General features: G+C 43.3%; 1 protein-coding gene across 1 annotated transcript in view; it reads left to right on the top strand.

Moving 5' to 3' along the window:
- PTPN23 (protein tyrosine phosphatase non-receptor type 23) overlaps window positions 1–22326 on the top strand; it is a 338041-nt gene that overhangs the window by 80231 nt on the left and 235484 nt on the right. The window contains exons 8-11 of the mRNA XM_053713701.1: window positions 11950–12081; window positions 15069–15116; window positions 15193–15249; window positions 21411–21469. Coding sequence (XP_053569676.1) covers window positions 11950–12081; window positions 15069–15116; window positions 15193–15249; window positions 21411–21469 — 296 coding nt within the window. The remainder of the gene's footprint in view (window positions 1–11949; window positions 12082–15068; window positions 15117–15192; window positions 15250–21410; window positions 21470–22326) is intronic.

The following is a 22326-nucleotide window of genomic DNA, read 5'->3' as shown; positions in this document are numbered from 1 at the left end:
TTAAAACAATAACAATTCTATGGTAGACTATCCCTTTAAGCTGGCTAATTCTTTCATTACAGATGCCGCTTTTCAACTGGCTAAATTAGCAGCAAAGAATTCAGGTTTTGCCATTTTAGCGTGCAGGGCGTTATGGCTTAAGTCCTGGTCTGCTGATGTGTCATCAAAATCTAAACTTTTGAACATCCCTTTCAAAGGAAAGACCCTATTCTGGCCTGAACTGAAAGAGATTATTTCAGACATCACTGGAGGGAAAGGCCATGCCCTCCCTCAGGATAAAACAAATAAAATGAGGACCAAGCAAAACAATTTTCGTTCCTTTCGGAACTTCAAGGGTGGTCCCACTTCAGCTTCCCCTGCTGCAAAGCAAGAGGGGAATTTTGCCCAATCCAAGTCAGTCTGGAGACCTAACCAGGCTTGGAATAAGGGTAAACAGGCCAAGAAGCCTGCTGCTGCCTCCAAGACAGCATGAAGGGGTAGCCCCCGATCCGGGACCGGATCTAGTAGGGGGCAGACTCTCTCTCTTCGCTCAGGTTTGGGCAAGAGATGTTCACGATTCCTGGGATTTAGAAATTGTGTCCCAGGGATATCTTCTGGACTTCAAAGACTCCCCCTCCAAGGGTGAGATTTCACATTTCTCAATTGTCTGCAAACCAGACAAAGAGAGAGGCGTTCTTACGCTGCGTAGAAGACCTACATACAATGGGAGTGATCCGCCCAGTTCCAAAAGCGGAACAAGGGCTAGGGTTTTACTCAAACCTGTTTGTGGTTCACAAAAAAGAGGGAACTTTCAGACCAATCTTGGATCTCAAAATTCTAAACAAATTCCTCAGAGTACCATCATTCAAGATGGAGACTATTCTGCCTCTGATACAGGAGGGTCAATATATGACTACCGTGGACTTAAAGGATGCGTATCTGCACATCCCCTATTCACAGAGATCATCATCAATTCCTCAGATTCGCCTTTCTGGACAGGCATTACCAGTTTGTGGCCCTTCCCTTCGGGTTGGCCACGGCTCCCAGAATTTTCACAAAGGTGCTAGGTTCCCTTTTGGCGGTTCTAAGACCGCGGGGCATAGCAGTGGCGCCTTATCTAGACGACATCTTAATTCAAGCGTCGACTTTCCAGCTAGCCAAGTCTCACACGGACACCGTGTTGGCTTTTCTGAGATCTCATGGGTGGAAGGTGAACATAAAAAAGAGTTCTCTCTTCCGTCTCACAAGAGTTTCCTTCCTAGCGACTCTGATAGACTCGGTAGAAATGAAAATATTTCTGACGGAGGTCAGGAAATCAAAACTCATAACTACCTCCCGAGCTCTTCATTCCATTCCTCGGCCATCAGTGGCTCAGTGTATGGAGGTAATTGGACTTATGGTAGCGGCAATGGACATAGTTCCTTTTGCCCGCCTTCACCTCAGACCACTGCAACTATGCATGCTCGAACAGTGGAATGGGGATTATGCAGATTTATCTCCTGAAATACATCTGGATCAGGAGACCAGAGATTCTCTTCTCTGGTGGTTGTCTCAGGACCACCTGTCTCAGGGAATGTGTTTCCGCAGGCCAGAGTGGCTTATAGTAACGACAGATGCCAGCCTGCTGGGCTGAGGTGCAGTCTGGAACTCCCTGAAAGCACAGGGCTTATGGTCTCGGGAGGAAACTCTTCTTCTCCCGATAAACATTCTACAACTGAGAGCGATTTTCAATGCGCTTCAGGCGTGGCCTCAGCTAGCTGCGGCCAAATTCATCAGATTTCAGATGGACAACATCACGACTGTAGCTTATATCAATCATCAAGGAGGAACACGGAGTTCTCTAGCGATGATGGAGGTGACCAAAATAATTTGATGGCTGGAGACTCACTCCTGCCATCTTTCAGCAATCCATATCCCAGGGGTAGAGAACTGGGAGGCGGATTTCCTAAGTCGCCAGACTTTCCATCCGGGGGAGTAGGAGCTCAATCCGGAAGTATTTGCCCAGCTGACTCGGGTATGGGGCACACCAGAATTAGATCTGATGGTGTCCCGTCAGAACGCCAAGCTTCCTTGTTACGGGTCCAGGTCCCGGGATCCCCAGGCAGTACTGATGCTCTAGCAGTGCCCTGGTCCTTCAACCTGGCCTATGTATTTCCACCGTTTCCTCTCCTTCCACGTGGTAGACAGATCTGGTGGACATGTCATCTGTGCCACCGTGGACTCTGCCGATGAGGCAGGACCTTCTAATCCAGGGTCCATTCAAGCATCCAAATATAATTTGTCTGCGTCTGACTGCTTGGAGATTGAATGCCTGATTTTATCAAAGCGTGGTTTCTCTGAGTCGGTCATTGATACCCTGATTCAGGCTAGAAAGCCTGTCACCAGGAAAATCTATCATAAGATATGGCGAAAATATCTTTATTGGTGTGAATCCAAGGGTTACTCATGGAGTAAGATTAGGATTCCTAGAATATTGTCTTTTCTCCAAAAAGGATTGGAGAAGGGATTATCAGCTAGCTCCTTAAAAGGACAGATATCTGCTTTGTCTATTCTTTTACACAAACGTCCGGCAAATATCCCAGACGTTCAGGCGTTTAGTCAGGCTTTAGTGAGAATCAAGCCTGTATTCAAACCTGTTTCTCCGCCATGGAGCTTAAACTTAGTTGTTAAGTTTCTTCAAGGGGTTCCGTTTGAACCTATGCATTCCATAGATATTAAGCTTCTATCTTGGAAACTTCTGTTTTTAGTAGCTATCTCTTTGGCTCGAAGAGTTTCTGAGTTATCTGCTTTACAGTGTGACTCACCTTATCTTGTTTTCCATGCAGATAAGGTGGTTTTGCGTACCAAACCTGGATTTCTTCCTAAGGTTGTTTCTAATAGGAATATCAATCAGGAAATTGTTGTTCCTTCTCTGTATCCTAATCCTTCTTCCAAGAATGAACGTCTGTTGCCCAATCTTGACGTGGTAAGTGCTTTAACCCCTTAATGACCGAGGACGTGCAGGGTACGTCCTCAAAAAAAAGGCAGTTAATGCCTGAGGACGTACCCTGCACGTCCTCTGTGTGGAAAGCAGCTGGAAGCGATCCTGATCGCTTCCAGCTGCTTTCCGATTATTGCAGTGATGCCTCGATATGGAGGCATCCTGCAATAACCTTACATGGCCTTCCGGTGCAGAGAGAGCCACTCTGTGGCCCTCTCTGCACCGGACATCGATGGCCGGTATCGTTGGTGGGTGGGAGCCAGCTTGGGAGGCGGGTGGGCGGCCATCGGTGTGTGCTGCTTAGTCAAGGGGGGCGGGATCGGGGGCGGGAACGTTAGGGGGCGCGCACGGGCGCGTGCACGGAGGGTGGCGGGCGGGCGTGTGCAGGAGCGGGTGGGAACCGCTACACTACGGCAAAGAAATGCCCAAATCTTTAATAAGAAATGCCCAAATCTCACAAAAAGAGATCGTGGAGGGGTGGGGGGTTGGTTTGGTGTGGGGGGAAGCTACACTACAGAAAAAATTAGTAAAAATAAAAAAAAAAGCATGTTTCTCCAACATAGGTGTGTCCGGTCCACGGCGTCATCCTTACTTGTGGGATATTCTCTTCCCCAACAGGAAATGGCAAAGAGCCAGCAAAGCTGGTCACATGATCCCTCCTAGGCTCCGCCTACCCCAGTCATTCTCTTTGCCGTTGTACAGGCAACATCTCCACGGAGATGGCTTAGAGTTTTTTAGTGTCTAAATCGATCATATTTACACATATTTAGCCTTGAGGAATCATTTAATCTGGGTATTTTTTGTAAAATAATATCGGCAGGCACTGTTTTAGACACTTTATTCTATAGGGGCTTTCCCTAATCATAGTCAGAGCCTCATTTTCGCGCCGGTATGGCGCACTTGTTTTTGAGAACAGCATGGCATGCAGCTGCATGTGTGTGGAGCTCTGATACATAGAAAAGTCTTTCTGAAGGCATCATTTGGTATCGTATTCCCCTTTGGGCTTGGTTGGGTCTCAGCAAAGCAGATTCCAGGGACTGTAAAGGGGTTAAATATAAAAACGGCTCCGGTTCCGTTATTTTAAGGGTTAAAGCTTCCAAATTTGGTGTGCAATACTTTTAAGGCTTTAAGACACTGTGGTGAAATTTTGGTGAATTTTGAACAATTCCTTCATACTTTTTCGCAATTGCAGTAATAAAGTGTGTTCAGTTTAAAATTTAAAGTGACAGTAACGGTTTTATTTTAAAACGTTTTTTGTGCTTTGTTATCAAGTTTATGCCTGTTTAACATGTCTGAACTACCAGATAGATTGTGTTCTGACTGTGGGGAAGCCAAGGTTCCTTCTCATTTAAATAGATGTGATTTATGTCATAAAATTTTTTAGTAAAAATGATGCCCAAGTTGATTCCTCAAGTGAGGGGAGTAAGCATGGTACTGCATCATCCCCTCCTTCGTCTACACCAGTCTTGCCCATACAGGAGGCCCCTAGTACATCTAGCGCGCCAATACTCCTTACTATGCAACAATTAACGGCTGTAATGGATAATTCTATCAAAAACATTTTAGCCAATATGCCCACTTATCAGCGAAAGCGCGACTGCTCTGTTTTAGAAAATACTGAAGAGCATGAGGACGCTGATGATATTGTTTCTGAAGGGCCCCTACACCAGTCTGAGGGGGCCAGGGAGGTTTTGTCTGAGGGAGAAATTTCAGATTCAGGAAAAATTTCTCAACAAGCTGAACCTGATGTGATTACTTTTAAATTTAAGTTGGAACATCTCCGCGCTCTGCTTAAGGAGGTGTTATCCAATTTGGATGATTGTGATTATCTGGTCATTCCAGAAACACTATGTAAAATGGACAAGTTCCTAGAGGCCCCGGGGCCCCCCGAAGCTTTTCCTATATCCAAGCGGGTGGCGTACATTGTTAATAAAGAATGGGACAGGCCCGGTATACCTTTCGTACCTCCCCCCATATTTAAAAAATTGTTTCCTATAGTCGACCCCAGAAAGGACTTATGGCAGACAGTCCCCAAGGTCGAGGGGGCGGTTTCTACTCTAAACAAGCGCGCCACTATACCCATAGAAGATAGTTGTGCTTTCCAAGATCCTATGGATAAAAAATTAGAAGGTTTGCTAAAAAAGATGTTTGTTCAGCAAGGTTACCTTCTACAACCAATTGCATGCATTGTCCCTGTCACTACAGCCGCGTGTTTCTGGTTCGATGAGCTAGAAAAGGCGATTATTAGTAATTCTTCTTCTTATGAGGAGATTATGGACAGAATTCGTGCTCTTAAATTGGCTAATTCTTTCACCCTAGACGCCACCTTGCAATTGGCTAGGTTAGCGGCGAAAAATCCTGGGTTTGCTATTGTGGCGCGCAGAGCGCTTTGGTTAAAATCTTGGTCAGCGGATGCGTCTTCCAAGAACAAATTGCTTGACATTCCTTTCAAGGGGAAAACACTGTTTGGCCCTGACTTGAAAGAGATTATCTCTGATATCACTGGGGGCAAGGGCCACGCCCTTCCTCAGGATAGGTCTTTCAAGGACAAAAATAAACCTAATTTTCGTCCCTTTCGCAGAAACGGACCAGCCCCAAGTGCTACGTCCTCTAAGCAGGAGGGTAATACTTCTCAAGCCAATCCAGCCTGGAGACCTATGCAAGGCTGGAACAAAGGAAAGCAGGCCAAGAAACCTGCCACTGCTCCCAAGACAGCATGAGATGCGGGCCCCCGATCCGGGACCGGATTTGGTGGGGGGCAGACTCTCTCTCTTCACTCAGGCTTGGGCAAGAGATGTTCTGGATCCTTGGGCGCTAGAAATAGTCTCCCAAGGTTATCTTCTGGAAGTGATTCATCCTGTTCCATTAAGAGAACGAGGGATGGGGTTCTACTCCAATCTGTTCGTAGTTCCCAAAAAAGAGGGAACGTTCAGACCAATCTTAGATCTCAAGATCCTAAACAAGTTTCTCAAGGTTCCATCGTCCAAAATGGAAACCATTCGAACAATCCTTCCATCCAGGAAGGTCAATTCTTGACCACGGTGGATTTAAAGGATGCGTATCTACATATTCCTGTCCACAAGGAACATCATCGGTTCCTAAGGTTCGCATTCCTGGACAAGCATTACCAGTTCGTGGCGCTTCCTTTCGGATTAGCCACTGCTCCAAGGATTTTCTCAAAGGTACTAGGGTCCCTTCTGGCGGTGCTAAGACCAAGGGGCATTGCTGTAGTACCTTACTTGGACGACATTCTGATTCAAGCGTCGTCCCTTCCTCAAGCAAAGGCTCACACGGACATAGTCCTGGCCTTTCTCAGATCTCACGGATGGAAAGTGAACGTGGAAAAGAGTTCTCTATCTCCGTAGACAAGAGTTCCCTTCTTGGGAACAATAATAGACTCCTTAGAAATGAGGATTTTTCTGACAGAGACCAGAAAAACAAAACTTCTAAACTCTTGTCGGATACTTCATTCCGTTCCTCTTCCTTCCATAGCGCAGTGCATGGAAGTGATAGGTTTGATGGTAGCGGCAATGGACATAGTTCCTTTTGCGCGCATTCATCTAAGTCCATTACAACTGTGTATGCTCAGTCAGTGGAATGGGGACTATACAGACTTGTCTCCGAAGATACAAGTAAATCAGAGGACCAGAGACTCACTCCGTTGGTGGCTGTCCCTGGACAACCTGTCACAAGGGGTGACCTCCCGCAGACCAGAGTGGGTCATTGTCACGACCGACGCCAGTCTGATGGGCTGGGGCGCGGTCTGGGGATCCCTGAAAGCTCAGGGTCTTTGGTCTCGGGAAGAATCTCTTCTACCGATAAATATTCTGGAACTGAGAGCGATATTCAATGCTCTCAAGGCTTGGCCTCAGCTAGCGAGGGCCAAGTTCATACGGTTTCAATCAGACAACATGACGACTGTTGCGTACATCAACCATCAGGGGGGAACAAGGAGTTCCCTGGCGATGGAAGAAGTGACCAGAATCATTCAATGGGCGGAGACTCGCTCCTGCCACCTGTCTGCAATCCACATCCCAGGAGTGGAAGATTGGGAAGCGGATTTTCTGAGTCGTCAGACATTGCATCCGGGGGAGTGGGAACTCCATCCGGAAATCTTTGCCCAAATCACTCAACTGTGGGGCATTCCAGACATGGATCTGATGGCCTCTCGTCAGAACTTCAAGGTTCCTTGCTACGGGTCCAGATCCAGGGATCCCAAGGCGACTCTAGTAGATGCACTAGTAGCACCTTGGACCTTCAAACTAGCCTATGTATTCCCGCCGTTTCCTCTCATCCCCAGGCTGGTAGCCAGGATCAATCAGGAGAGGGCGTCGGTGATCTTGATAGCTCCTGCGTGGCCACGCAGGACTTGGTATGCAGATCTGGTGAATATGTCATCGGCTCCACCATGGAAACTACCTTTGAGACGAGACCTTCTTGTTCAAGGTCCGTTCGAACATCCGAATCTGGTCCCACTCCAGCTGACTGCTTGGAGATTGAACGCTTGATCTTATCAAAGCGAGGGTTCTCAGATTCTGTTATTGATACTCTTGTTCAGGCCAGAAAGCCTGTAACTAGAAAAATTTACCACAAAATTTGGAGAAAATATATCTGTTGGTGTGAATCTAAAGGATTCCCTTGGGACAAGGTTAAGATTCCTAAGAGTCTATCCTTCCTTCGAGAAGGATTGGAAAAAGGATTATCTGCAAGTTCCTTGATGGGACAGATTTCTGCCTTGTCTGTGTTACTTCACAAAAAGCTGGCAGCTGTGCCAGATGTTCAAGCCTTTGTTCAGGCTCTGGTTAGAATCAAGCCTGTTTACAAACCTTTGACTCCTCCTTGGAGTCTCAACTTAGTTCTTTCAGTTCTTCAGGGGGTTCCGTTTGAACCCTTACATTCCGTTGATATTAAGTTATTATCTTGGAATTTCTTCTGCTAGAAGAGTTTCAGAATTATCTGCTCTGCAGTGTTCTCCTCCTTATCTGGTGTTCCATGCAGATAAGGTGGTTTTACGTACTAACCTGGTTTTCTTCCAAAAGTTGTTTCTAACAAAAACATTAACCAGGAGATAGTCGTGCCTTCTCTGTGTCCGAAACCAGTTTCGAAGAAGGAACGTTTGTTGCACAATTTGGATGTTGTTCGCGCTCTAAAATTCTATTTAGATGCTGCAAAGGATTTTAGACAAACATCTTCCTTGTTTGTTGTTTATTCTGGTAATAGGAGAGGTCAAAAAGCAACTTCTACCTCTCTCTCTTTTTGGATTAAAAGCATCATCAGATTGGCTTACGAGACTGCCGGACGGCAGCCTCCTGAAAGGATCACAGCTCCTTCCACTAGGGCTGTGGCTTCCACATGGGCCTTCAAGAACGAGGCTTCTGTTGATCAGATATGTAGGGCAGCAACTTGGTCTTCACTGCACACTTTTACCAAATTTTACAAGTTTGATACTTTTGCTTCTTCTGAGGCTATTTTTGGGAGAAAGGTTTTGCAAGCCGTGGTGCCTTCCATTTAGGTGACCTGATTTGCTCCCTCCCTTCATCCGTGTCCTATAGCTTTGGTATTGGTTCCCACAAGTAAGGATGACGCCGTGGACCGGACACACCTATGTTGGAGAAAACAGAATTTATGTTTACCTGATAAATTACTTTCTCCAACGGTGTGTCCGGTCCACGGCCCGCCCTGGTTTTTTAATCAGGTCTGATAATTTTTTTTTTTTTTTTTTTTCTTTAACTACAGTCACCACGGTATCATATGGTTTCTCCTATGCAAATATTCCTCCTTAACGTCGGTCGAATGACTGGGGTAGGCGGAGCCTAGGAGGGATCATGTGACCAGCTTTGCTGGCTCTTTGCCATTTCCTGTTGGGGAAGAGAATATCCCACAAGTAAGGATGACGCCGTGGACCGGACACACCGTTGGAGAAAGTAATTTATCAGGTAAACATAAATTCTGTTTTTCTTCTAAACTGGGTACTGGCAGACAGCTGCCAGTACCCAAGATGGCGCAGATTAAGTTAGAGTGGGAGGGTTATAGAGCTGTTTGGGGGGGATCAGTGAGGTTAGGGGCTAAGGGGGGATAGTACACAGCAGCATATGTAAATATGCTTTTTTAAAAACACACAAAAAAAACAAATATAGCTTTTATTTTAGTACTGGCAGACTTTCTGCCAGTACTTAAGATGGCGGGGACAATTGTGGGGTGGGGGAGGGAAGAGAGCTGTTTGGGAGGGATCAGGGGGTCTGATGTTTCAGGTGGGAGGCTGAGCTCTACTCTAAATGTGATATTAACCCTGCAAGCTCCCTACAAGCTACCTAATTAACCCCTTCACTGCTAGCTATAATACACGTGTGATGCGCAGCGGCATTTAGCGGCCTTCTAAATACCAAAAAGCAACGCCAAAGCCATATATGTCTGCTATTTCTGAACAAAGGGGATCCCAGAGAAGCATTTACAACCATTTGTGCCATAACTGCACAAGCTGTTTGTAAATGATTTCAGTGAGAAACCTAAAATTGTGAAAAATGTTACGTTTTTTTTAATTTGATCGCATTTGGCGGTGAAATGGTGGCATGAAATATACCAAAATGGGCCTAGATCAATACTTGGGGTTGTCTACTACACTACACTAAAGCTAAAATTACCCCAAAAAGCTCCCTACATGCTCCCTAATTAACCCCTTCACTGCTGGGCATAATACACGTGTGGTGCGCAGTGGCATTTAGTGGCATTCTAATTACCAAAAAGCAACACCAAAGCCATATAAGTCTGCTATTTCTGAACAAAGGGGATCCCAGAGAACAATTTACAACCATTTGTGCCATAATTGCACAAGCTGTTTGTAAATAATTTCAGTGAGAAACCTAAAGTTTGTGAAAAAATTTGTGAAAAAGTGAACAATTTTTTTTATTTGATCGCATTTGGCGGTGAAATGGTGGCATGAAATATACAAAAATGGGCCTAGATCAATACTTTGGGATGTCTACTAAAAAAAAATATATATATGTCAATAGATATTCAGAGATTCTTGAAAGATATTAGTGTTCTAATGTAACTAGCGCTAATTTTGAAAAAAAATGGTTTGGAAATAGCAAAGTGCTATTTGTATTTATTGCCCTATAACTTGCAAAAAAAGTAAAGAACATGTAAACATTGGGTATTTCTAAACTCAGGACAAAATTTAGAAACTATTTAGCATGGGTGTTTTTTGGTGGTTGTAGATATGTAACAGATTTTGGGGGTCAAAGTTAGAAAAAGTGTGTTTTTTTCCATTTTTCCTCATATTTTATAATTTTTTTTATAGTAAATTATAAGATATGATGAAAATAATGGTATCTTTAGAAAGTCCATTTAATGGCGAGAAAAACAGTATATAATATGTGTGGGTACAGTAAATGAGCAAGAGGAAAATTACAGCTAAACACAAACACCGCAAAAATGTAAAAATAGCCTTGGTCCCAAACGGACAGAAAATGGAAAAGTGCTGTGGTCATTAAGGGGTTAAAGTTCTACTTACAAGCAACTAAAGATTTTCGTCAAACATCTTCGTTGTTTGTTGTCTATTCTGGTAAACAGAGAGGTCAAATGCTACAGCTACCTCTTTCTTTTTGGCTGAAAAGCATCATCCGTTTGGCTTATGAGACTGCTGGCCAGCAGCCTCCTGAAAGGATTACTGCTCATTCTACTAGAGCAGTGGCTTCCACATGGGCTTTTAAAAATGAGGCTTCTGTTGAACAGATTTGTAATGCGGCGACTTGGTCTTCGCTTCATACTTTTTCCAAATTTTACAAATTTGATACTTTTGCTTCTTTGGGGGCTATTTTTGGGAGAAAGGTTCTACAAGCAGCGGTGTCTTCCGTTTAGGTACCTGTATTGTCCCTCGCTTCATCCGTGTCCTAAAGCTTTGGTATTGGTATCCCACAAGTATTGGATGAATCCGTGGACTCGAAACATCTTGCAAGATAAAACAAAATTAATGCTTACCTGATAAAATTCTTTCTCTTGCGATGTATCGAGTCCACGGCCCGCCCTGTCTATTTAAGACAGGTAGTATATTTTTATTTAAAAAAACTTCTGTCACCACTGCACCCTATAGTTTCTCCTTTTTCTTCCTAGCCTTTGGTCGAATGACTGGGGGGTGGAGCTATATAGACAGCTCTGCTGTGGGTGCTCTCTTTGCCACTTCCTGTTGGGAAGGAGAATATCCCACAAGTATTGGATGAATCCGTGGACTCGATACATCGCAAGAGAGAAATTTATCAGGTAAGCATAAATTTATTTATATATTTTTTTTTTTTTTGAGAAAGCAGAACATTGTTGACATCACACTGGTTCTACAATGTTTGTAATAAAGGACACAAATAAAAGAAGATAAAACGTTTCTGTCTGTTGTGTGGTTATTCTTAGTTTAGCACATACGTGCCCGCCTTCTCTTACAGGTCTTAACTTTTATAACCGAAAGAACCGTCTCTTCTATTTTACTGTTCTAAATTAAGTGATTAGTGCTTTGTTGCCCCCATTAGAAACACGCGTAGTATAAAGTGTATACACAGCATGAGGGTGGCTTATCTCTTAAACAAGAGCCAGCAATACACCTGGTTAGGACAGATATGTGGCATACATATGGGACCATTCTCCTCTCAAGGAAGCCTCCAGCTTGATCTCAGTATGTAAAAAGGGCATTGATAGTTTATTTTGGGTGCCTAGTTGAAATGCAATCTGTCTTGGGATATAACCAATGCTAGTAGTTTAATATTTGTGTAATATACTGTACATGTTCTATTACATGGCTTGTTTGGCACTATTGTCACTGGGGTATAAAGTATTTACTGTACTCATTCAGATTATAATTTAAGGATAATAGTTGCTGGATTCTGGAGGACTGTGACTGTTATCATAACACTTTATTTATTTTTATTCTGGCACTATTGACTCTTGGTCAGTGTTTTGCAGGTCACCCTTGCTGTGACTTATTTCTTTTTGTGTGTGACCAGGTGGTTGACTACTACAAGGAAGCCTGCCGCGCCTTGGAGAACTCTGAGACAGCGTCTCTCCTGGGGAAAATTCAGAAAGATTGGAAGAAGCTTGTGCAGATGAAGATTTATTATTTTGCTTCCATTGCTCATGTGAGTAGGTGACGCGATTCACGTGAAGCCACAGAGAAGGGTGTTGTGCTGTATTTTAGCACACAAGGTACCCCTAGGCATCCAGCATGCCCATAACTGTGAAGGGTGACTGCAGTGTTCTGTGTATCTTATTGCAGAGCTCAGGATCCCCTAAACCTTAAAGTGCCATATAACATGTTGAGATGTTTGCATAAATAAATTGTTTAAAAATTGCTGGCAATCATTTTAAAATTATTTTCAAAAATAAGCAAAGTTAGTTACATAGCCATGCTTGCTGGAGAAGGCTGATTTCCCCCCCCATCAGTGTTTAGCATCAGAAACGCACACATTGTATTTCAACTGGGTTCACAGCAGTTTATTTGCTTCTAGGCATACTCCAGCAGATAATCAGTGTTAAAGGGATACTAAACCCATTTTTTTCTTCTTTCATGATTCACGTAGAGCATGATATTTTAAGCAACTTTCTGTTCTCATGCTATCTTGATTTGAAAAAGCAGTACTGTAAGCTTTAGAGCTGGACCATTTTTTTGTTCAGCACCTGGGTAGCACTTGCTGATTTGTGGCTAAATGTAGCAAACCAATCAGCAAGCACTGCCCAGTTGCTGAACTAAAAATGGGCCGGCTCCTAACCTTTTTGTTACTGCTTTTTCAAATCAAGATAATATGAGAGCAAAGAAAAATTGATAATAGGAGTAAATTAGAAAGTTGCTTAAATTTGCATGCTCTATCTGAATCATGAAAGAATACATTTGGGGTTAGTATCCCTTTAAAGTCTTGCATTGTACCAAATCAAATGTAGAGATAGATACAGCCATATACGGAATTGTGTGAGGGGAGTTAGAGCTGTACTATTCAGAAACTTACAAGAAAGGGTTAATGGCGAGGCACTGCAGTATAAATTTGCAGGTAAAGTAATTAAAGTACATATTATTATATTTTGTCTCTATCCCAACTTGTTTTATGTCCCTTTAATTTAGCTGTTACTTTTACTGTGCTCTGTAGGACTAATCCTACTAGTCACACCCTTAGGTGCCAGAGGAAGGAGTTTCACCATTAGTTCTTGACAAATATACATGGGATAAACTGCACATATTTGACTCGTGATTGGCTCACCCATGTGCATTGCTATTTCTTTAACAAAGGATATCTAAATAATGAAGCAAATTAGATAATAGATAATAAATTTGTTTAAAATGGTATTCTCTGTCTGAATTATGAAAGAAAAATTTGGGGTTTAATGTCCCTTTAATATAAAACACAGTTTACTGGCAGAAAGGAAAACAAAGAGAAGAGTTGCATAAAAGCACAAGACCAATTTTATTTTGTACTAATAGTACGTTCTTAATTATATTCCTCAAAACAGAAGAAGCCTCTTAGTTGTGTGACCCAGACAGCTGATGTAGAAAACCATATTGGCCATATCAGCAGCTGATGTAGAAAACCATATTGGCCATAGCAGCAGCTGATGTAGAAAACCATATTGGCCATAGCAGCAGCTGCTGATGTAGAAAACCATATTGGCCATAGCAGCAGCAGCTGATGTAGAAAACCATATTGGCCATAGCAGCAGCTGCTGATGTAGAAAACCATATTGGCCATAGCAGCAGCAGCTGATGTAGAAAACCATATTGGCCATAGCAGCAGCAGCTGATGTAGAAAACCATATTGGCCATAGCAGCAGCAGCTGATGTAGAAAACCATATTGGCCATAGCAGCAGCAGCTGATGTAGAAAACCATATTGGCCATAGCAGCAGCAGCTGATGTAGAAAACCATATTGGCCATAGCAGCAGCAGCTGATGTAGAAAACAATATTGGCCATAGCAGCAGCAGCTGCTGATGTAGAAAACCATATTGGCCATAGCAGCAGCTGCTGATGTAGAAAACCATATTGGCCATAGCAGCAGCTGCTGATGTAGAAAACCATATTGGCCATAGCAGCAGCAGCTGATGTAGAAAACCATATTGGCCATAGCAGCAGCAGCTGATGTAGAAAAGCATATTGGCCATAGCAGCAGCAGCTGATGTAGAAAAGCATATTGGCCATAGCAGCAGCAGCTGATGTAGAAAAGCATATTGGCCATAGCAGCAGCAGCTGATGTAGAAAAGCATATTGGCCATAGCAGCAGCAGCAGCTGATGTAGAAAACCATATTGGCCATAGCAGCAGCAGCTGATGTAGAAAACCATATTGGCCATAGCAGCAGCAGCTGATGTAGAAAACCATATTGGCCACAGCAGCAGCAGCAGCTGATGTAGAAAACCATATTGGCCACAGCAGCAGCAGCAGCTGATGTAGAAAACCATATTGGCCACAGCAGCAGCAGCAGATGATGTAGAAAACCATATTGGCCACAGCAGCAGCAGCAGATGATGTAGAAAACCATATTGGCCACAGCAGCAGCTGATGTAGAAAACCATATTGGCCATAGCAGCAGCAGCAGCTGATGTAGAAAACCATATTGGCCATAGCAGCAGCAGCAGCTGATGTAGAAAACCATATTGGCCATAGCAGCAGCAGCAGCTGATGTAGAAAACCATATTGGCTATAGCAGCAGCAGCAGCTGATGTAGAAAACCATATTGGCCATAGCAGCAGCAGCAGCTGATGTAGAAAACCATATTGGCCATAGCAGCAGCAGCAGCTGATGTAGAAAACCATATTGGCCATAGCAGCAGCAGCAGCTGATGTAGAAAACCATATTGGCCATAGCAGCAGCAGCAGCTGATGTAGAAAACCATATTGGCCATAGCAGCAGCAGCAGCTGATGTAGAAAACCATATTGGCAGACTAGATGGGTTTTAGGTTCTTGGCTACCAACTGTCTGACATTACTTATATTAATCAAGTAGATTTCCTAGCTTAAATATCAAGAAGAAACCCACAGTGCATCTGTTATCCACTACACACACAACATATAAACTCTCTGTTCTTGGTGATCAGAACTTCTAATCTAATTTATGTGTAAATCTGTTCCCCTCTCTCCTCAGCTACATATGGGCAAACAGGCGGAGGAGCAGCAGAAATACGGCGAGCAGGTGAGATAGGCATAGCTTATACAATGTGTCCTCTGCGCTCTTCTTTACTGTACATAATGTGTGTTTGTATCTACAGGTCGCTTATCTACAGAGTGCTTTAGATAAACTTAATGAAGCCATCAAACAGTCTAAGGTAAAATACACGGCTATTTCTTTTTATAGATTTGTCTTATATAGCTGTGACATCTCACTATGGTTTGTATGTACTGAAATGTGTTTTTCTCCTACATTGGTGTGTCCGGTCCACGGCTTTATCCTTACTTGTGGGAATATTCTCTTCCCTAACAGGAAATGGCAAAGAGAGCACAGCAAAAGCTGTCCATATAGCTCCCCCTCTGGCTCCGCCCCCCAGTCATTCTCTTTGCCGCTCTGAACAAGTAGCATCTCCACGGGGATGGTAAAGAGTATGTGGTGTTAGTTGTAGTTTTATTTCTTCTATCAAGAGTTTGTTATTTTAAAATAGTGCCGGTTTGTACTATTTACTCTACAACAGAAAGTGATGAAGAGTTCTGTTAAAAGAGGAGTATGATTTTAGCGACAGTAACTAAAATCCATTGCTGTTCCCACGCAGGACTGTTGAAACCAGAGAACTTCAGTTGGGGGGAACAGTTTGCAGACTTTTCTGCTCCAGGTATGACTAGTCTCTTTTCTAACAAGACATAGTAATGCTAGAAGACTGTCATTTTCCCTTATGGGATCGGTAAGCCATTTTCTTAGACTCATAACAGAATGAAGGCTTATAAATGGGCTCTATACTGGTTGACACTATTGTGGGCTAAATCGATTGATTTATATAATATTTATATGACTTTTGGAGTGTTTTGTGACTTTGAAACACTTTTGGGAACGTTTTTATTATGCCTGGCAGTTGTTTAGACACCTAATCTAGTCAGGAAGGCCCCTTCACTCTGGTATGCAGAGGGAGGAGGCCTCATTTTCGCGCCTCAGTTGCGCAGTTACTTCTAGAAGCAGTGCATGCAGCTTCATGTGAGAGGGTCCTGTGGCCATAAAAACAAATTCAAGAAGGCTTATTTCTGTGGTTAATAACCCCCAAGGAAGGTAAAAGCCGCAGCAAATGCTGTGGCAGGGACTGTAGTGGGTTTAAACTGGTAAATTGAACAATTAGCTCCGGTTTGCTCATTAAGGGGTTAGAAACGTGAAATTTGGTGTGCAATACTTTCAAAGCATTAAGACACTAGGGTGCAAATTTTGTAAAGATCGTATATTTCCTTCATAATTTTTCAAACATTCAGAAATAAAGTGTGCTCTTTTTATTATTTAAAGAGACAGTAACGGTTTTGTTTAAAAACGGTTTTATTGCATTAATAGCCTGCCAAAGTCTGTCTAACATGTCTATACCTTCAGATAGCATATGTTCTGTGTGTATGGAGGCCAAGGTGGTTCCCCCTTTAAATGTATGTTCAAATTGTGCCATGGCGTCCAAACAAAGTAAGGACAGTACTGTCACATTTAATAAGGTTGCCCAAGATGATTCTTCAAATGAAGGTAGTGGGGATAGTTCATCATCCTCTCCTTCTGTGTCAACACCAGTTTTGCCCGCACAGGCGATACCTAGTACATCTTGCGCGCCAATGCTTGTTACTATGCAGCAATTAACTGCAGTAATGGATAATTCTATAGCAAATCTTTTATCCAAACTGCCAGCATTTCCCAGAAAGCGTGATTGCTCAGTTTTAAATACAGAGGATGAGCAAGTGGGCGCTGACGATAATTTATCTGTTATACCCTCACACCAGTCTGAATTGGCAGTGAGGGAGGGTCTGTCTGAGGGAGAAATTTCTGATTCAGGAAAAGTTTCTCAGCAGGCAGAACCTGATATCGTGGCATTTAAATTTAAGTTAGAACATCTCCGCGCCCTGCTTAAGGAGGTGCTAACTACTCTTGATTGTGAGGGATTCCAGAGAAATTGTGCAAAATGGACATATTCTTAGAGGTCCCTGTGCACGCTGATGCCTTTCCGATACCCAAGAGGGTGGCGGACATAGTGACCAAGGAGTGGGAGAAACCAGGTATACATTTTGTCCCACCTCCTATATTTAAGAAAATGTTCCCCATTGTCGACCCCAGAAGGGACGCATGGCAAACAGTCCCTAAGGTTGAGGGGGCAGTTTCTACGTTGGCTAAGCGCACAACTATTCCCATTGAGGACAGTTGTGCTTTCAAAGATCCTATGGATAAAAAATTGGAAGGATTGCTTAAAAAGATATTTGTTCAGCAAGGTTTCCTTCTCCAACCAATTTCGTGCATTATTCCTGTCACCACGGCGGCGTCTTTTTGGTTCGAGGAACTAGAAAATTCGCTCCATAAGGAGACTCCATATGAGGAAGTCATGGACAGAATTCACGTACTAAAGTTGGCTAATTCCTTTATTTTAGATGCCGCTTTTCAATTGGCTAAATTAGCGGCGAAAAATTCAGGTTTTGCAATAGTGGCGCGCAGAGCGCTTTGGCTAAAATCTTGGTCGGCGGATGTGTCGTCCAAGACAAAACTGCTTAATATTCATTTCAAAGGTAAGACCCTTTTCGGGCCAGAATTGAAGGAGATTATTTCAGACATCACTGGGGGAAAGGGCCATGCCCTCCCACAGGATAGGCCTTTCAAGGCTAAGAACAAATCTAATTTTCGTTCCTTTCGCAATTTCAGGAACGGACCGTCTCCTCACTCTGCAGCCTCTAGACAAGAGGGTAACAATTCCCAGCCTAAACCAGCATGGAAACCAATGCAAGGCTGGAACAAGGGTAAACAGGCCAAGAAGCCTGCGGCTGCTACCAAGACAGCATGAAGGGGTAGCCCCCGATCCGGGACCGGATTTAATAGGGGGCAGACTTTCTCTCTTTGCTCAGGCTTGGGCAAGAGATGTTCCGGATCCCTGGGCACTAGAAATAGTCTCTCAGGGGTATCTTCTAGAATTCAAGGAACTTCCTCCAAGGGGAAGGTTCCACATGTCTCGCTTATCTTCAGACCAGATAAAGAGACAGGCATTCTTACATTGCGTAGAAGACCTATTAAAGATGGGAGTGATACACCCAGTTCCAACAGCGGAACAAGGACTGGGTTTTTACTCAAACCTGTTCGTAGTTCCCAAAAAAGAAGGAACTTTCAGGCCAATTCTGGATTTAAAAATTCTAAACAAATTCCTCAGAGTTCCATCATTCAAAATGGAAACCATTCAGATGATTTTACCAACAATCCAGGAGGGTCAATACATGACTACCGTGGACTTAAAGGATGCGTACCTACGTATTCCTATCCACAAAGATCATCCTCAGTTCCTAAGGTTCGCCTTTCTGGACAAATATTACCAGTTCGTGGCTCTTCCGTTTGGTTTTTGCCACTGCTCCCAGAATTTTCACAAAGGTGCTAGGGTCCCTACTAGCGGTTCTAAGACCGAGGGGCATTACGGTGGCACCTTACTTAGACGACATCCTAATCCAAGCGTCGTCCCTTTCCAGAACAAGGGCTCATACAGACATTGTATTAGCCTTTCTCAGGTCTCACGGGTGGAAGGTGAACGTAGAAAAGAGTTCCCTGTCCCCGTCCACAAGGGTTCCTTTTCTGGGAACAATAATAGATTCTGTAGAAATTAAGATTTTTCTGACAGAGGTCAGGAAGTTAAAACTTCTAAATGCTTGTCAAGTTCTTAAATCTATTCCTCAGCCTTCCATAGCTCAGTGCATGGAGGTAATAGGATTAATGGTTGCAGCAATGGACGTGGTTCCTTTTGCTCAAATTCATCTAAGACCATTGCAACTGTGCATGCTCAAACAGTGGAATGGGGATTATGCAGACTTGTCTCCCCAGATTCAAGTAGACCAGGTAGCCAGAGACTCACTCCGCTGGTGGTTGACTCAGGATCACCTGTCTCAGGGAATGAGTTTCCGCAGACCAGAGTGGGTCATCGTCACGACCGACGCCAGTCTCTTAGGCTGGGGCGCGGTCTGGGACTCCCTGAAAGCTCAGGGTCTATGGTCTCGGGAAGAGTCCCTTCTCCCGATAAACATTTTGGAACTGAGAGCGATATTCAATGCGCTCCTGGCCTGACCTCACCTAGCGAAGGCCAGATTCATAAGATTTCAGTCGGACAACATGACGACTGTAGCGTACATCAATCATCAGGGGGGAACAAAGAGTTCCTTGGCGATGGCAGAGGTATCCAAGATCATCAAATGGGCGGAGGATCACTCCTGCCACCTATCTGCAATCCACATCCCAGGAGTAGACAACTGGGAGGCGGATTATTTGAGTCGTCAGACTTTCCATCCGGGGGAGGGGGAACTCCACCCGGAGGTATTGGCCCAGTTAACTCAACTATGGGGCACTCCGGATATGGATCTGATGGCGTCTCGTCAGAACTTCAAAGTTCCTCGATACGGGTCCAGATCCAGGGATCCCAGGGCGACACTGGTGGATGCATTAGTGGCGCCTTGGTCGTTCAATCTAGCTTATGTGTTTCCACCGTTCCCTCTCCTTCCCAGGCTGGTAGCCAGGATCAAACAGGAGAAGGCCTCTGTGATTCTAATAGCTCCTGCGTGGCCACGCAGGACTTGGTATGCAGACCTGGTGAATATGTCATCGGTTCCACCATGGAAGCTACCTTTGAGACAGGATCTTCTAGTACAAGGTCCATTCGAACATCCAAATCTAGTCTCTCTGCAACTGACTGCTTGGAAATTGAACGCTTGATTCTATCTAAGCATGGATTTTCAGATTCAGTTATAGATACTCTGGTTCAAGCCAGAAAGCCTGTGACTAGAAAGATTTACCATAAGATATGGCACAAATATATCCGTTGATGCGAATCCAAGGGATTTTCTTGGAGTAAAATCAAAATTCCTAGGATTCTTTCCTTTCTCCAAGAGGGTTTGGAGAAAGGTCTGTCAGCTAGTTCTCTAAAGGGACAGATATCTGCTCTGTCTGTCTTGTTGCACAAACGTCTGGCAGCCGTGCCAGATGTACAAGCGTTTGTACAGGCGTTAGTCAGAATCAAGCCTGTTTACAGACCTATGACTCCTCCATGGAGTTTAAACTTAGTTCTTTCAGTTCTTCAAGGGGTTCCGTTTGAACCTTTGCATTCCATAGATATTAAGTTACTATCTTGGAAAGTTCTGTTTTTGGTTGCTATTTCTTCTGCTAGAAGAGTTTCTGAATTATCTGCTTTGCAGTGTACTTCTCCCTATCTGGTATTCCATGCAGATAAGGTAGTTTTACGTACCAAGCCTGGTTTTCTTCCAAAAGTAGTTTTCAACAGGAATATTAACCAGGAAATAGTTGTTCCTTCTCTATGTCCGAATCCAGTTTCAAAGAAGGAACGTTTGTTACACAACCTAGATGTGGTCCGTGCTTTAAAATTCTATTTAGAAGCAACAAAGGATTTCAGACAAACATCATCTTTGTTTGTTGTTTATTCTGGTAAGAGGAGAGGGCAGAAAGCTACTGCTACCTCTCTTTCTTTTTGGCTGAAAAGCATCATCCGATTGGCTTATGAGACTGCCGGACGGCAGCCTCCTGAACGAATTACAGCTCACTCTACTAGAGCTGTGGCTTCCACATGGGCCTTCAAGAACAAGGCTTCTGTTGATCAGATCTGTAAGGCAGCGACTTGGTCTTCTCTGCATACTTTTGCCAAATTTTACAAATTCGATACTTATGCTTCTTCGGAGGCTGTTTTTGGGAGAAAGGTGTTGCAAGCTGTGGTGCCTTCCGTTTAGGTAACCTGAATTGTTCCCTCCCTTCATCCGTGTCCTAAATCTTTGGTATTGGTTCCCACAAGTAAGGATGAAGCCGTGGACCGGACACACCAATGTAGGAGAAAACAGAATTTATGTTTACCTGATAAATTTCTTTCTCCTACGGTGTGTCCGGTCCACGGCCCGCCCTGGCTTTTAGACAGGTTTAAATTTTTTTATTTCTGTACACTACAGTCACCACGGCACCCTATAGTTTCTCCTTTTTCTCCTAACCGTCGGTCGAATGACTGGGGGGCGGAGCCAGAGGGGGAGCTATATGGACAGCTTTTGCTGTGCTCTCTTTGCCATTTCCTGTTAGGGAAGAGAATATTCCCACAAGTAAGGATGAAGCCGTGGACCGGACACACCGTAGGAGAAAGAAATTTATCAGGTAAACATAAATTCTGTTTTCTTTTTAAATAGAATTGTTACAGTGTTAGAGTGAAAATGGTTCCACAGTTTTTGTTTTTTCATATTTACTGTTCCTAAATTATCACATTTTTCTTTTCTCCAGACTGTGTTACTAATGAACTCTTTCCCATACCAGGGTCAGCCCACAACTGTACAGGATGCTCTGAGATTTGCCATGGATGTGATTGGTGGGAAGTAAGTATTGCTCATCAGTGCACTATGGAACTCATTGTCTGCTTTAAATGGAAATGGTGTACTTAGACAGAATTATTATACATTAAAATATAAAGAAAGTTTAATATTCTTAAAATGTAGTTTTTTGCTTTTCCAAATGAACTAAATACACTCACTACTACTGGCATCTCTTTGTTAATGTGAACTTAGCAACTTTCATTTGAAAATCTAGATAGAGCAGAAAGATTTTAAGAGTTTACAAATCCAGGGAGACACTTTTTTTTTCTTTTGGATTATTCCATATACATACAAACACCCTTATCTTGCTCATTTAAAGTGAAACTCACATTTTTTTTCTCTTATGATTCAGATTTTAATTAACTTTCTAATTTATTTCTTTGATCTAATTTGTTCTATTTTCTTGATGTCCTTTACTGAAAATGATACCTAGGTAGGCTCAGGAGCTGCTGATTGGTGGCTGCACATATATGCCTAATATTATTGGCTCACTACATGTGTTACCTAGCTCCCAGTAATGCGTTGCTGCTTCTTCAACACAGGATACCAAGAGAACCAATCAAATTTGATAAAATAAGTAAATTGGAAAGTTGTATGTTCTATCTGAATCATGAGAGAAGCATTTTGGGTTTCATGTCCCTTTAAGTATCCAGATAACTCCTTGGTATTCTTGCTGGCTCCTAAATTACAAGAATTTTCTGTAGTGAATTAAGCTGATTGAGAAAGCATTAATATGCAGTACCCTTGTTTTTTTTCAGTTTCTTTTAGCTCCCCTCACTACTTAGCTTATTTGGGTGAGCCAATCTGAACTTGTTACTGTAGTAGATAAGGCTTACCTTACCACTGCCATTTTATTAACA

The sequence above is a fragment of the Bombina bombina genome, chromosome 5, assembly GCF_027579735.1.
Source record: "Bombina bombina isolate aBomBom1 chromosome 5, aBomBom1.pri, whole genome shotgun sequence".
NCBI classification, from domain to species: Eukaryota; Metazoa; Chordata; class Amphibia; order Anura; family Bombinatoridae; genus Bombina; species Bombina bombina.
This window is presented reverse-complemented; position numbering and strand designations above follow the sequence as displayed.